Source organism: Phoenix dactylifera, chromosome 2, assembly GCF_051530095.1.
Source record: "Phoenix dactylifera cultivar Ajwa chromosome 2, Ajwa_hap1_PhDact_Kaust_v1.1, whole genome shotgun sequence".
NCBI lineage: Eukaryota > Viridiplantae > Streptophyta > Magnoliopsida > Arecales > Arecaceae > Phoenix > Phoenix dactylifera.
The window spans coordinates 22,204,743-22,220,699 of record NC_143191.1 but is presented as its reverse complement, the minus strand read 5'-3'; the positions used below and the strand labels follow the sequence as shown (position 1 = coordinate 22,220,699).

General features: G+C 41.0%; 1 protein-coding gene and 1 non-coding gene across 4 annotated transcripts in view; both read left to right on the top strand.

Moving 5' to 3' along the window:
- The first annotated feature begins 4,051 nt into the window (after positions 1-4,051).
- The window catches only part of LOC149768243 (DNA oxidative demethylase ALKBH2-like), a 39,785-nt gene continuing 27,879 nt past the window's right edge, over positions 4,052-15,957 (top strand). For all 3 annotated transcript variants that reach the window (XM_089928787.1, XM_089928785.1, XM_089928786.1), the window contains exons 1-4: positions 4,052-4,331; positions 14,985-15,100; positions 15,313-15,502; positions 15,620-15,932. In XM_089928787.1, the coding sequence (XP_089784913.1) occupies positions 4,052-4,331; positions 14,985-15,100; positions 15,313-15,502; positions 15,620-15,816 (783 nt within the window). In that variant the 3' untranslated portion in view covers positions 15,817-15,932. The remainder of the gene's footprint in view (positions 4,332-14,984; positions 15,101-15,312; positions 15,503-15,619; positions 15,933-15,957) is intronic.
- TRNAT-UGU (transfer RNA threonine (anticodon UGU)) lies at positions 6,128-6,200 on the top strand. Its single transcript has one exon. It is a non-coding gene; the product is annotated as a tRNA-Thr (tRNA).

Below are 15,957 nucleotides of genomic sequence, written 5' to 3'. Positions count from 1 at the left end.
ACTTGCAATAGTTTTTAATTAATCATCCATAACGTTTTAATTATCCAAATTAATTTAAAACCCAATTCACCCCCCCTCTTGGGTTGTCTATCTGGGCAACAAGTGGTATCAGAGCCAAAACTCTTCCACTCAAGAGTTAAAAGATCAAAATGACAACCCCATTTGGATCTTCTCACATTGAGGGTCAGTCCACCCAAAGACCTCCTTTCTTCAATGGATCCGACTACTCATACTGGAAGGCTAGGATGAGAATATTCATCCAAGCCCAAGACTATGAGATGTGGACCATTGTAGTGAATGGCCCATACATCCCATCCATATATGTAGATGGTGTCAAGGTACCCAAACTAGAAACGGATTGGGATGAACATGACATGAGGAAGGCACAATTAAACTCTAAAGCTATGAATGTGTTTTATTGTGCCTTAGACCGTAATGAATTCAATAGGGTTTCAACTTGTAATTCTGCAAAAGAAATTTGGGACAGACTTGAAGTGACCCATGAGGGAACGAATCAAGTCAAGGAATCCAAAATAAACATCTTGGTTCATAAATATGAACTATTTAAAATGGATTCAAATGAAACAATCACATGCATGTTCACTAGGTTTACTGATATTGTCAATGCCCTAAAAAGCCTTGGCAAGAACTATACTAACAGTGAGCTTGTCAGGAAAATCCTTCGGTGTCTACCAAGGTCATGGGAAGCTAAAGTGACGGCAATCCAAGAAGCCAAGGACTTGAACAAGCTACCACTTGAGGAGCTTCTTGGATCCCTTATGACGCACGAGCTCACCATGAAACAACACAACGAGGAAGAGTCCTCCCATAAGAAAAAGGTAATAGCTTTAAAGTCTACTTCATCTAACAAAGATTTATCTTGCAGTAGCAGTAGTGAAGAAGAAGAAGATGAGGAAGATGGTGGTGAGGCACTTCTTGTGCGCAAGTTCAAGAAATTTATCAACCACAAGAAGTCCTATCATCAAAGGAGAGGCCCCTCAAATTCCTACCGCAAGGACAAAGATAAGGAAAGAGAAAATGAGGGGATTTGGTGCTATGAGTGCAAAAAGCCGGGACACATCAGAGCTGAGTGTCCCTTACTAAAGAAGGGCAGCAAGTACAAGAAGAAGAAGAAAGCCCTTGTCACCACCCTATCGGACTCCGACGCATCATCTTCATCATCGGATGAAGAACAAGAAGAGAAGGCCAATTTCTGCTTCATGGCCAACGAAAACGAGGTAACTTCCGATACGCATTTTGATTTTACATTTGATGAACTTTATGATGCGTTTAATGAATTAATGATTGAATATAAGAATATAAATGTTAAAAACAGAGAACTAAAAGTAACTAACCAAACTTACATTCATAAACATGATTCATTAATTAAGGATAAAGATAATCTTACCAAAGAAAATCTAGAACTTAAGACAAGCAATCAACTCTTAATTAAGAAGACTAACAACTTAACAAAAGATAATGAAAAACTAACTAAGGAACTTTCAGAACTTAAAAACCATAAACAAATCTTAAACAAGGATCTCACAAAAGAACTAAATGATTTAAAAGCAGAAAATCAAACATTAACTAAAGAACTTGGAAAATACAAACCTTTAGTTGAAAAGTTTACGTATAGTTCTGAAAAGTTAAATATGATACTAAATAGTCAACGAGCAGTATTTAATAAAGCGGGTTTAGGGTATAAACCAAGAAATAAACAAAAACTTCTTAGTAACTTCTTTGTTAAAGTTGGAGAAACTAAAACTAAGAAAATAACCTGCTTTTGTTGTGGAACTATAGGACATAAGGCAAATGCATGTGACTATAGGAAAAGTAAAACAAAAAGAAAAATTAAAAGGGTATGGGTTCCAAAAGGAACCAACTTGACTAACCATGAAGGACCCAAGAAAACTTGGGTACCTAAGATGACATGATTTGCTTGTGTAGGAGTGTCTTGCAGCCAAGGTCAACAAAAACCGCTGGTATTTGGATAGTGGCTGCTCAAGGCACATGACGGGTGATAAAGATCAATTTTTCGCCCTTGAAGCTAAGAAGGGAGGTGTTGTGACTTTTGGAGACAACAACCAAGGTCATATCATTGGTATTGGTAAAGTTCAAATCACCCCTTCTACTTTTATAGATAATGTTAGATATGTTGATGGTCTTAAGCATAACTTGTTAAGTATTAGTCAATTATGTGATATAGGATATGATGTTATGTTTAAACCATCACTATGCATTATAACAAATCCTAATGATAATAGTTTAGTTTTTAAAGGAATTAGACGTGGAAATGTATATGTTGTAGCCCTAGAAGATCTTGCAAAACATAACCAATGTCTAGTTGTAAATGAAACTAGAGATAATGATGCTAGTTGGTTATGGCACCGTAAGTTAGGTCATGCAAGCATGGACACAATAACTAAACTAGTTAAAAGAGACTCCGTGATAGGTTTGCCAAAATTAAAATTTGAAAAGAACAAAATATGTGAAGCATGTCAATTTGGCAAACAATCTATGAACTCATTTAAATCCATAAAATGTGTCTCTACTTCTAGACCTCTAGAATTATTACACATGGATCTATTCGGTCCAACTAGAACAACAAGCCTAGGTGGAAATAAATATGGTCTAGTCATTGTAGATGATTATTCTAGGTACACATGGGTCATGTTCCTAGCACATAAGGATAAAGCATTTTCTGTCTTTAAGAAATTCCATAAAGAAGTAACCAATGCTAGAGATAACTCAGTAATAGCTATTAGAAGTGACCATGGTACCGAATTCGAAAATCAGTCATTTGAGGAGTTTTGTAGTAAAAAGGGGATAATCCATAATTTTTCAGCACCTAGGACACCACAACAAAATGGAGTTGTGGAAAGGAAAAATAGAACACTAGAAGAAATGGCTAGAACTATGTTATGTGAAAGTTACCTCCCTAAGTACTTTTGGGGAGAAGCCATTAATACGTCTTGCCATATATTAAATAGAGTTTTGTTAAGACCCATTATAAAGAAAACACCTTATGAACTTTGGAAAAACAGAAAACCAAAAGTTAATTACTTTCATGTTTTTGGATGTAGGTGTTTTGTTCATAATAATGGGAAAGATAATCTAGGTAAATTTGACTCTATACAACTAGTAAAGCCTATAGAGTATTTAATAAAAGAACCTTAGTCATAGAAGAATCTATACATGTAGTATTTGATGACTCTAGTGACATCTCCTCTAGTAAGAAAGTTAATTTTGATGATGATGTTGAAATACTTGAGGAAAAGATAGATGAGATGGGATTACAAGATGATAATCAAAAGTTGATTGAAGGAGAATCATCAAGCCAAGAGGCTATTGTGGATCATGGGCTAACAAAAGCTTGGAGGTATGCTCACGGGCATCCTAAGGAACTCATTCTAGATGATCCATCTCAACCGGTTAGGACTAGAGCTTCACTTAGAAATCTAAATAACCATCTAGCTTTTGTTTCACACTTTGAGCCCAAACATATAGAAGAAGCCGAAAATGATGTAAATTGGATAAATGCAATGCAAGAAGAACTAAACCAATTTACTAGAAACAAAGTGTGGGATCTAGTAGAGAGACCTTCTAAATATCCAATTATAGGTACAAAATGGATATATAAAAATAAGCTAGATGAAAATGGAATTGTTATAAGGAATAAGGCTAGACTAGTGGCAAAGGGTTATAATCAAGAAGAAGGCATAGATTTTGATGAAACCTTTGCTCCCGTAGCTAGACTTGAGGCTATTAGACTATTATTAGCATATGCATGCTCTAAGGACTTCAAACTATATCAAATGGATGTAAAGAGTGCTTTTCTAAATGGGTTAATGAGGAGGTGTATGTAGAACAACCTCCTGGTTTTGAAAATCATCAATACCCTAATCATGTGTATAAACTGAACAAAGCACTTTATGGACTAAAACAAGCACCTAGAGCATGGTATGAGAGACTTAGTAAATTCCTATTAGAACATGAATTCTCTAGGGGAAATGTAGATACAACATTATTTCTGAAAAAGAAAAATAAGGATATGTTATTAGTACAGATTTATGTTGATGATATCATTTTCGGTGCTACTAACAATCGCCTCTGCGAGGAATTTGCTGATTTGATGCAGAGTGAGTTTGAGATGAGCATGATGGGAGAGCTGAACTACTTCCTCGGGCTTCAAATCAAACAATCTGAAGGAGGCATCTTCATTAATCAAGCAAAATATATCAAGGAGATGCTCAAGAAGTTTGATATGGAGGGAAACAAGTCAATCAGCACCCCCATGAGCTCATCATGCAAGTTAGACCAAGATGAATCAGGTAAATCTGTAGATCAAAAACTTTATAGAGGTATGATAGGTTCTTTACTGTATCTTACTGCAAGTAGGCCTGATATTATGTTTAGTGTGTGCATGTGTGCTAGATATCAGGCTAATCCTAAAGAATCACACCTAGCTGCAGTTAAGAGAATCTTTAAATACTTAATTGGAACTAAGAACATAGGGCTGTGGTACTCTAAAGAATTTAGCCTAAACTTAATAGGGTACACAGATTCAGACTTCGCTGGATGTAAGCTGGATAGAAAAAGTACCAGCGGGTCCTGTCAATTTCTAGGAGAAAACCTAATCTCATGGTTTAGCAAGAAACAAAACTCGGTTGCATTATCCACTGCAGAAGCTGAATATGTTGCAGCCGTGAGTTGTTGTGCTCAAATCTTATGGATTAAACAACAATTAGAAGATTATGGCATTAAACAAGATAAAATCCCCATTAATTGTGATAACACAAGTGCCATAAATCTCACTAAAAATCCAATTCAACACTCAAGAACTAAACACATTGAGATAAGACATCACTTCATAAGAGATCATGTATTGAATGGTGATGTGTCACTCCAATTTGTGTGTACTGATAATCAATTAGCAGACATTTTTACAAAACCCCTAAGTGAAGAGAGGTTTAGTGTGCTTAGAAGGGGATTAGGAGTGATTGATCCATCCTAGTGGGAGTTTTTCACTAGATTAATTGATTTTGATGATTAGAATGAGGTTAAAATAGAGTTTCTATACAGTGATCATCAAATCAGTCCTTAATTAGCTGATTTTCCCTCATTTGGCACGATTATGGCATGGTTTTTAGGTGCGTGCCAAGGTTAGAGACGACTCGAGTAAGTTTCAGAGCCGGCTCCTAAGGGGGAGTCGACTCGCACATTTGCGGGAGTCGACTCGCAAAGTTGGCAGCTGAGGGGGAGTCGACTCGCACAATGTCGGGAGTCGACTCGAAGTCTACATGCGCTAACAGAGAGTCGACTCGCGCATATTCTGGAGTCGACTCGAGGTCGAGTCGACTCGCGACTCAGGGGAGTCGACTCGCAGTCGGGATCCGACTTTTTAACCCTAGGGTTGTTTCGCAAACACTTTTCCTCAAGCCGCCACTGTTCACAAAGCCCTAGAGCCGACTCCTAGGTCATCCCCGATCGTCTCCAAGCCCTTTTTCCCGTCGATTCTTCGCCGGACATTGAGCTTCCGTCCGTTCCTAGGTCATTTCCGGTCCGTCCCGAGCTTCCTCTGTCGGTCCTTCACCGTTCTCTAGGTATTTTTCTTCCCGTTTAGGTCAAGATGCCTCGTAAGACCGTCGTTAGGAAGAGGTCCCGTCCCGAGGCCGGTCCCGAGCGGCGCTCCAAGGCGCGGCACGATCCCGCGAGGCAACCACCTCCGGATCGTTCCCCGCCTAGGGTGGTTCTCGTTAGGCCGTTGGCCGGGAAGGCCGTCACCTCCGGGAGGTTTGTCGATTTCGACTATCTCTCCCGGGAGGGGTTCACCATAGGCGATAGGCTTAGAGCCCAGGGCCTAGAGTACTTCCTCACCTTGGACCTTCCCACCTATCCTGGCCTAGTTCAAGAGTTTTACAGTACCGTCCATCGGGGAGATGGAGGTATCGAGGGCACGGTAGTAGGTGTCCCAGTCGAGCTTAAGCCGATTCCATTGCGGAAAGAAAAGAGGCGATACCATTCCCACCTGATACGTCAAAAGCGGAATTTACTAATAAGGGGAACCGGTCGAATTCGATTGATTATGTCACTCCGCTGTTATACTATTTCTATTTCTGTTATGTGAGCCCGCTTAGCTCAGAGGTTAGAGCATCGCATTTGTAATGCGATGGTCATCGGTTCGATTCCGATAGCCGGCTTTTTTTTCTCTATTGCGTGTCACAGAGGACCTCATTGCCCATATCCTTCACCTTCCATTAGTAGGGGTGGCTCCCGCACACCCTGAGGATAGAGTTGCGGCCCTTACGGTCGTCTTAGGGCATCCACCTCAGTCCCCCCTAGATGAGGTATCTGCTAGCTCACTTCCTATTGAAGTGAGAATCCTTTTGAGCATTCTGTCCAGGTCCATCTTCCCTAAGACAGGGAGATTTGATTTTGTGAATGAGAGGGACTTAGCTATTATGTCTTATATCCTTCAGGACACCCCGATCAACTTCCCAAAGCTCATTTATAGGTATATGTGTGAGCCCCTAGATAGACCTAGGCTCTCACTCCCATACGGGATGTTATTCACTCTTCTTTTTAGGCAGTACGAGATTTCCATTCCTGAGAGGGAACCCTCTCGTGCCTTGCGATGGACTGATCGCTTATGTACGGGGACTATGCACAGGATGGGGTTTCGGAAGAGAGAAGGGATCTGGGTTAGGAAGTCCACTTTCACTGCTCAGACCACCAGACCATCACCCAGTCCTGAGCCAGATTCAGACTACCCAGACCTTCCAGACCATCCAGACCTCTCATCCACTCCTCCTGCTCCTACCACCTCTGCCGGACGTTCCTCCTCAGTTCCACCATCTATGGAGGTCCGTATTGATACAGAGCAGCTCCGGGAGCTGCGGCAGGAGATCGTCCGAGATCTGAAGGACGAGCTGCTTCGGGAGATCCGCGGCTCGGTGCCTGCTCCCTCTTCTGCGCCCACTTCCTCTGCCCTGGTCCCTTCCTTGACAGCCGTGACTGACATGACGGCTCATGTACGGGAAGAGATCTACAATATCCGGAGTTTGGTCCAGGCCCAGTTCCATAGCATGAGTGAGGTCACGAGCTCCACTCGACAGATGCGAGAGGAGATAGGTCGTGACATGCACACCACCACCGAGGGGGCCGAGCGCTTGTCGAATGTACTCATCGACAAGCTGGACGCACTACAGACATCGGTGACTGGACTTCAGGCGTCGGTGACAGAGCTCTCCACTACACATAGCAGAGCCACCACGTCTATTATCACGCAGCTCGGACATGTGACAGATGCAGTCACCCTCATGGAGCAGAGCCGATTGAGAGGAGGAGCACCATCCTCCAGAGGAGGTGCCACATCCTCGAGAGGAGGAGCCACACCCTCCAGAGGAGGAGATGCATCCTCGAGAGGGGGAGCTTCATCCTCGAGGAGGACATAGATGTGTTTGAGTTGTGTTTTGTCTTGCTTTGCTTTACTTATTGTATTCTCACATGTATTCACATTCATATCAATACAATGAGTAGATATTTTATCTTCAATTATGTGCCATTTGATGATTGGTTGTGCCATTGATTGTGTGTGATTACCTCCTTTTTGGTATGATGACAAAAAGGGGGAGAAATATGTATAAAATATGTAAAAAGGGGAGAAATATGAAAAAATATATAAAAGAAATCAATGGAAATAAATAAAAAGATAAACTCTTAATAACACACACAAATTTGTTCTAAGTGGATTCGGTACCTCGAGGCTCATTATCTCTCTTTTGGGGCTCCTAATGGAGTAATCTCCAGAATCTATTCAAGGGATATTCGGAGATTAGCTGAATCCTACTCAAGAACAAATTGACAGATTTTCCCTCTAAAAAGATAAAATTCAGTTCAAAAACTTCAAAGCATTAAAAGGAAATTCAGAGAATCAAAACATAGTTGAATGCATATGTTGAGGGGGAGAATCTGAATTTTAATCAAGCTAAATCATTAATGACATATAAGCCGAACAATTGATTGCATAATATGAAGGCTTATATAATTCCAAATGAAAGGGGGAGCTTTAACTCCGAAATTTAATGTTTCACTCCTTTCAAACTTGGATAAATTAAATTATCAGACATTTGAATTCATTTATGGATTTTACTTCATTGTTTTATGAGCAATTCACTTTATATATACTCAAAGTTTTGTCATCATCAAAAAGGGGGAGATTGTGGAGTGATTGATTAAAACCCCATTTGATTTTGATGAGCTCAAAGCATTTGAGTATATCTTGTGATTACTAATGAATTCAATTGAGTGTTTCAGTGAAAATCCTGTCCAAGTGTTTCTAGACTTGGTTCATAGTATTTTGGATAAGTTAAGAAGTCTGCATGAACCAATGTCTGAGACTCGAGTTGACTCCCGAGTATCACGAGTCGACTCCAAGCGTTTCAAGTTCACTGGCACGAGCTCGAGTCGACTCCAGATCAGTACGAGTCGACTCCGACTGAGAACAGACAGAAGGACAGAAAGCTTCAACTCAGAAACTGTCAACGAGTCGACTCTCGAAGTGCGCGAGTCGACTCCAATGTTCAACGAGTCGACTCCAGGGTAGTAAGAGTCGACTCCAAGAGAAACACAAAGAAAAAGTCAGAGAACGATCTTCGGACTCTGAGATTCGAGTCGACTCCCGCAGTACGCGAGTCGACTCCGAGACTGAGCGACCATCAACAGACAGAAGACCATGTTACTGCCTCTGAGATTCGAGTCGACTCACAGACAGCTCGAGTCGACTCCGAGACAAGCTTCACGTCAAAAGGCAGAAGACCAACTTTCGGAAACTGAGAGCCGAGTCGACTCCAAGGAAGTTCGAGTCGACTCCAAGACTGGATGAGCCAAAAGACAGAGAATCGGGAGTTCGGGCTCTGAGATTCGAGTCGACTCCCAGGACAGTCGAGTCGACTCGAGTGGACAAAATTCAAATTTGGATCCACAGACTTCAGTGGATGAGCCGACTCCAAAATTGCCACGTCAGCTCCAGAAGTTGGCGAGTCGACTCCAGGTCAAGACGAGTCGACTCCCAGTCAAGACTGCAACTTTAATTCAAATTTGGAACAGTTGCCGAGTCGACTCCGGAAAAGCGTGAGTCGACTCCTGCTACAGCCGAGTCGACTCCTGATCGCGCGAGTCGACTCCAACCCACCAACGGTCATATTGTCAGGCTGCGCAGAGTGTGCAAAACGGCCAGAAAAAGCAGAGTAACGGCTAGTTTCCGTGGGGGTTGGCTTAAATAGCCACAGAGGACTGTAGCAAGGTAGAGAACAGATATTCCACTCCAAGCATTCAAGTTTTCAAGCTCTCCAAGTGCTCTTAAACGAAAAAGGGAAGATCTGCATTTACTGCTCCAACAACTTCTTCCCAACAATCAAAGCTTCCTCCTCCTGCATTCAAGTCGACCACTCTTTCAAGAGGAGACCGGAGTTCCAGAAGCCATACCTCTTCACCAGCTTAAAAGCGTTTGAGGGCTTCTAACTCCTTTACGATTATATTGTTTTAAATCTGCTTTTTGAGAAGCTATTTTCTGTTTTCTTCTATCTCTTGTATTTACTTGATTCAATCGGGGGATTGAATCAAGGGGTTTAAGGTTGGTTGGTGAGCCAAGTTAAAAACCAACGTGTGTAAGGGTTTGATTGTGAGCCCGGGAAAACAATCGGGGTTGGTTCTAGTCGGTGAGCCTGGGAAAACCGACCGAGTTCGTTGTGAGCTCGTAAAACAACAAGTTTGGTTGTGAGCTTGCAAAACAACCGGCTGTAATCCAAGGGGGTTATAGTGAATTCCCAAGAGAGACTTGGGGAGTGGACGTAGGAGCAAGGGGTAGCTCCGAACCACTATAAAACTCTGTGTTTGCATTGGATTGTCTCTTCTCTTCTTCCTCTCACATCACTCACAGCACTTAGCATTAATTAAATAACTTGCAATAGTTTTTAATTAATCATCCATAACGTTTTAATTATCCAAATTAATTTAAAACCCAATTCACCCCCCCCCTCTTGGGTTGTCTATCTGGGCAACAGAGGGCCATTGCTAACTTTTCTCATGACTGTAATTGGTGCTTTCAAACTTGGAACATTGTCTTCCTTTAATGGGAGAGGAAGCAGGTGAGATGAACGTCGGCAGTGTGAGAAGGTCAGTTTGGAGTCTTGGACTCATCTGAAACATTGCTATGGCTGGCTAGCTGCCAACCAAGGGTTTTCATGCCACTGTCAACCTAAAACAAGATGACGTATGAGTTGGGTAGCCCAAGGGAAGCCACGAGGCAGTTTGAGTTGGCTGGAATTCTGAAGAGTTGAAAGTGGACTAGGCTCTTTTCTTTTTGGGTCTCCTTGGTTAAAACACATGGAATATGCTTGTGAAACAATACTTATTTCTAAATCCTGATGTATTAATGATGGAAAAGAGGAAATCTACCTGTCCAGGCCCAATTTGATGGCTACCCCCCCAATCCCCCCCCACCCCCGCGGTCATGCCATTTATACTTAGCAACCTGAGTCTTTGGTTGTGCATCATTTGAGCCTGAATGATTATAGGGTACGTGAATCTCTCTCTCATTTTCTCTAAAAAAGAATTTTATATTATTTAACATGAATTGTGTCGATGGACCCCAAACATTTTATAGATAATTTTGCTATTAAATCAAAATAAAATTTTATTTTTAATTAAGAAATAGTTCTGCTCTTCTGTACCTCATATATTTGGAAAGAGCGAAACGTTAATTGCAAATCCAAATAAGGGTGAGAACAAAATTAGAGAACTCTCTTGTACAAAAGTGAAAACACATAGAGCACTGCTACTCGTGTGATGGCCTGTTCCGCTCGACCAGCCTGATCCGAACTTGGACCAACCCAAGCTCACATAAAAAAAAGGTAAAATAGAGAGGAAGATGGGAGTCTTCTTCTTTGTTCAACCCCTGGTGGGAGTCGACTGCCAAGAGCCAAGGGAGGCTTGCCTTCTCTATATAACCACCTCCCCATCCCTCTTAGCCCTCCACCTCAAGCTCTATCCTTTCTTTCCCTTTTCTTTTTTTCTATTGAATTCACGATTGCTCGCCCCTATGTTCTTCGGAAATTGGGGTCATTGATGCCTCCAGAGCTGAGGTAACATTGTGATCTTCGTTCTCTTCCCTTTTTCTTCTTTCCATGTCTTGGAATCATGGTCATCGGCCGAAAAATTGGCCAGAAATTGCTCGAAAAAAAGGATCCCTTGCTTTTCTCTATTTTGCCTTCTTTTCCCCTTTTTCGACGACCGCCGTAGTTGACACTCGTCGTCGAAAGTCTTGGCCTCTCCCCTATGTCGACCTTTGGCCGATGCCAAAGCCCCTAGCCGCCGAGAAGTGGATTGCGACCCAAGATCGATCGAGCCATAACCTCTTGTTCGACTCTATTTTTGGGATGATTCCAACCGACCACCTGCTGCCGCCTGTTGATCGCCGTTGCCGCTTGCTGCTACTTCACCGGACCGTGACCACGGCGGCCACCATCCCACCTCTCTTCCTCCCCTATTTACCGAGAAAGAAAGAAGGATAGAAGAAGAGAAGAAGAAGAAGAAGAGAGAGTCACCCCTCTCTTGTTTTTCTCACTTCCTTCTCTCTCCAAGAAGACCTATGGATCCACGAATCGTGTCCCATTGATTTAATCTATAAATCTGAGTTGATCCCTGAAAAGAGACCCTAAACTATCCTAGTGCCCGAGGCGCCTACTGGACCAATTACCCCGGCCCTATTGAATGTCCCTAAAACTCGCTTGTTGATTGATCTTAGCCTGATTGAGTCCAATTCATTAAAAGAATCGTCTAGATCTGATCTTTTTTTGTATCATTTTATTAAAATTATCAATTAAAAATTAATTTTGTTGTTAATATTTTAAATAGGTCTAGCGGAGCCATCTAGCGAAGTTTGACGGTCTAAGACGAAAGAGGTAAATAGACCTTACACTCCTTATTATTTTTTAAATAATCATTTCGTGCTAAAATTTGCTTGTGAAAAATCATGCTTTTCTTAGAATTATGGATCATCATATGTGTTATAAAAATTATGCCTTATTATGAAAAATAGTTCTATAAATATTTTAATGAAAATAGTTTTGTTATGAAATATGAATTTGATCGTGCCATTTAGTATTTTTTATCTATTTATATGTATGTTTTGTAAAAAAGAAGAAGTTTTCTAAAGGCTTTCAGATAGCTATGTATAATCTCTAGAACGGAGAAAATCGACGCCAGGAGCTAGTATCCATACGAACACAGGCCCCACTAGTAGATATAAAGTTGGCATACGAAACATAAATCTATATTGATTACGAATATGGGCCCTGTCACGAGTATAAGGTTACCGTAGCATGAATATCTGTGAGCAATATTTGAACTTTGATATGACTAAATGGCAAAAGAACAACTTATGTATTTATATGAAAATATACTTGGAACTATGTTTATGAAATATAAATAATTTATGCACGCATGATTTGCTTTATAACTTATTTTATTATATTGTATTATGAAATGTGTATTTTGTAATATCTGTTATTTTTTTAAAACAATTTATTGACATGTAAAAACTTATGTTTGATCTGGTTAGGTAGTGAAAGATTTACTTACTGAGCTGTGTCGCTCATATACCTCTATTTTCTTCTCTCTCCAAACGAATAAGGTCGATAAGAACAAAGAATGGTCCATGCCTACAGTTTTAATAGCAAGCTTGGTGATCTATCATAGCATAGTAGAACTTTAGTTTTTCAATTGATTATGAAATTGTAGTTTGTGATTTTCTGAATAGAAAGGATTATGGGTTTGGTATTTATGTTTGGATTTGGATGCTCTGAACCAATATTGGTTTTATCTAATGGATGATAAAATTAGACTTTTAATTATTATATTTTGTTTGTAATAGATTTGAAAGCTAAATATAATATTGGTTTCGTATTATCGTGAGCCGTACTCCTCAATAACACGATCATGTCATGCTCTGGATATGGGGCACGACCATTCTACCCCCTTCTAAGCACCAATCCCCACGTCATTGGTGCAGCATTTGGCCATGCTGGGTGCAATTCAAGAAGCACGACCATACAGCCAATCGCTGAATCCCACATTCCAGTGGGGAATAGGGTGGTGAACCTTCTTTTTTTCCAAAGCACAGCGTATTGTACCAGGTTTGGGTTATGTTTTATCCTACGGAAATCTTGACCTGAAGTGATCTTCTGGGACAGAACATGCAGTACATCGTCCTCTTCGGCCAGGACTTGATTGACCCGTGCCCTCGACCAAATGCATCACGTTTTCTAGTTGTATTGACATCCAAACTTCAATCAATCAATTATAGGATCAGCTATAAGCTTAGGCACACAAAAGTTCATGAAAGGGAAGACTTGTAAGTCTCTCCAGCAATGAGGTGCAAAAGCAAGATGCCATACTAAACTAGGAATATTCATCAGAAGAAGAGTTGCTTGCACAAGAGACATAATGGACAAGACAACCATCATACAAGTTTCACTGATAGCAGAATGGTAAAATGGAGGGACAAAAGGAAAAGGATACAAAACATAGGCCTGACGTGTTGGAAACGAACAAAGGAGAACAAGAAAACATGAAAACTAAAAGAAATAACACCGGAAGTGTAGGTGCAGGGAAGGGCATGATGTAGAAGGTGCTCAGAGAATGTAATATAATGACTATTGTTGCTGCAAGCTGGGACCATAGCCAAGATGCTCTTTATGCAGAAAAGAATATTATAACCAACGATGACACACATAAGACAAGTTTATAGGTTGTTTAGCATGGTCATTAAACAAAGGAAAAAACAAGTACAACCAGCGACCAGTGCTTTGGAACTTTGGTTCTCTACCAGCATTTTGTACAAAACAGAAACTTTCTAATCACTTTTTTTGGTTAACAGTCCTAAACAGGCCCTACTTCAATGATTTTAAACTATAAAAAATGTTAATCTTAGAGGATGGTCTTTAACTAGGTAAATAATTTACATGAAGCTCTTCATTAACTAGGTAAACCTGAGAGTTAGTTCTCCACGAGATAACTTTGTTAGACCAGGCCTACTCTTTTGTCCTGAAATATGAGCTGGTCACAAAATAACAACCGGCAAGACGAACTGCTGGTCGAACTCCTTTCACCTTTGCTCCATCTGGAGCCAAACCTCAAACGACAACGACACCTCATAAATACAACCAAAGCACGTTGCCTGCCAACCGAGACAGGCAAAGGACCGCTAAATGACGCTATGCCATCCAACGATCCCCATCAATGTTACAAATGTAAACAAGTAGGACATGTGGCAATGAAGAGTCCTAACAAGGTCCTCTATCTTGGGGAGCAGCAAAACATGCTCGAGGGAGATAATGTCGACGAGCAAGTCTATGAGCCCAATCTCGATGACGTGCAGGATAGTGACAATGATTGTGCTTATGAGGACCATCATGTAGGATGCATTCGGTCCACCCTAGGAGTCATCAGATGTGCTTTGACCCAACCTAAGGAGACCGATGACTTGCATCGAAGCACAATCTTCCACACATACATCAAATGTGGGACTAAAGATTGCAAAGTGATTATCGATAGCGGCAGTTGTATCAATGCGGTTTCAATTAGCATTGTGTCCCGCCTAGGATTGAAACCAACTCCTCATCCAAATCCTTACAAAGTATCTTGGGTTGATACTTCTTCTATTGCCATCAATGAAAGGTGTCTTGTTCCTATCCAATTCCTTTCCTATGAGGATGATGTTTGGTGTGACATTGTACCAATGGACATGGGGCACATTATCTTGGGCTGCCCATCGCTCTTCGAGCGAGACGTGACTATTTTTGGACGTTCGAACTCGTGCTCTTTTGTCTTTGAAGGCACAAAAATCAAGTTATCTTTCTACTTTCTTTTTTGACTATGCCAAAGGGTTCAATCTTAAATTATGTATGATCATTTTTCTGCAGCCAGGGACACATGCTATGTTGCAAGTGAAGGGTTTACAGAATTAAAATATAGTGGGTATCAGCCTCATGCATATTCTTGGGATGACTACCCTGTGCTTAAAGACATTCTGAAGGCGGTGAGTGCTCTTCCACATGCAGGTGTAGCTAGCGGTATACAATGAATTTGTGATTTTTATTGTAATTACAACTGCAAATGAGGGATATTAGTATTAAATTGCAAATCAACTATATGGCATCATCTGTATCAGTAAAAATTTTTTGTTTGACTACTGTTTTTGGGTTGCCTGTTTCTTGTTTCGAGTGACTTGCTGAATTATATATATGGCAGGTCCATGAGGCACTTCCAGGAAGTAAATTTAATAGCTTGTTATTGAATAGATACAAGAGTGGCTCAGACTATGTGGCCTGGCATTCTGATGATGAGAAGTTGTATGGACCAACTCCAGAAATTGCATCAGTCTCCTTTGGATGCGAACGAGAATTTCTATTGAGGAAGAAGCCAGCCAAAACACCTCAAGGTATGTCAACTCTGACATTTATCTGATTCCTAATTTTCAGTTTCTGGAAAAAAAAAGCAATATTAAGGTTTATGATATTGGAAGTCCTGTTAATTACATGTTCCAATGCTACACCAGCTGCTCGAGGTGCAGAAAAATCAGCAGGCAAGCGACCAAAGGGCAGCCCCTCAGACCAGCATGGCTTTGTGCTGAGGCATGGCTCTTTGCTAGTGATGAGAGGCTACACGCAGAGAGATTGGGTTCACTCAATACCCAAGCGCGTGAAAGCTAATTCTGTTAGGATCAACCTCACTTTCAGGCTTGTACCGACCTGAAGATCTACAGGACAACTACTGACAGAGATCAGTGTTACTGGTTCAAGAAGGAATTTATCTCGAGTAGTGGAAACCAAATAGGCCTCTTGCCCTCAAGATCTTGTACCCCATTCGAGGTATTTAATTTCCCAATCTGGTTTC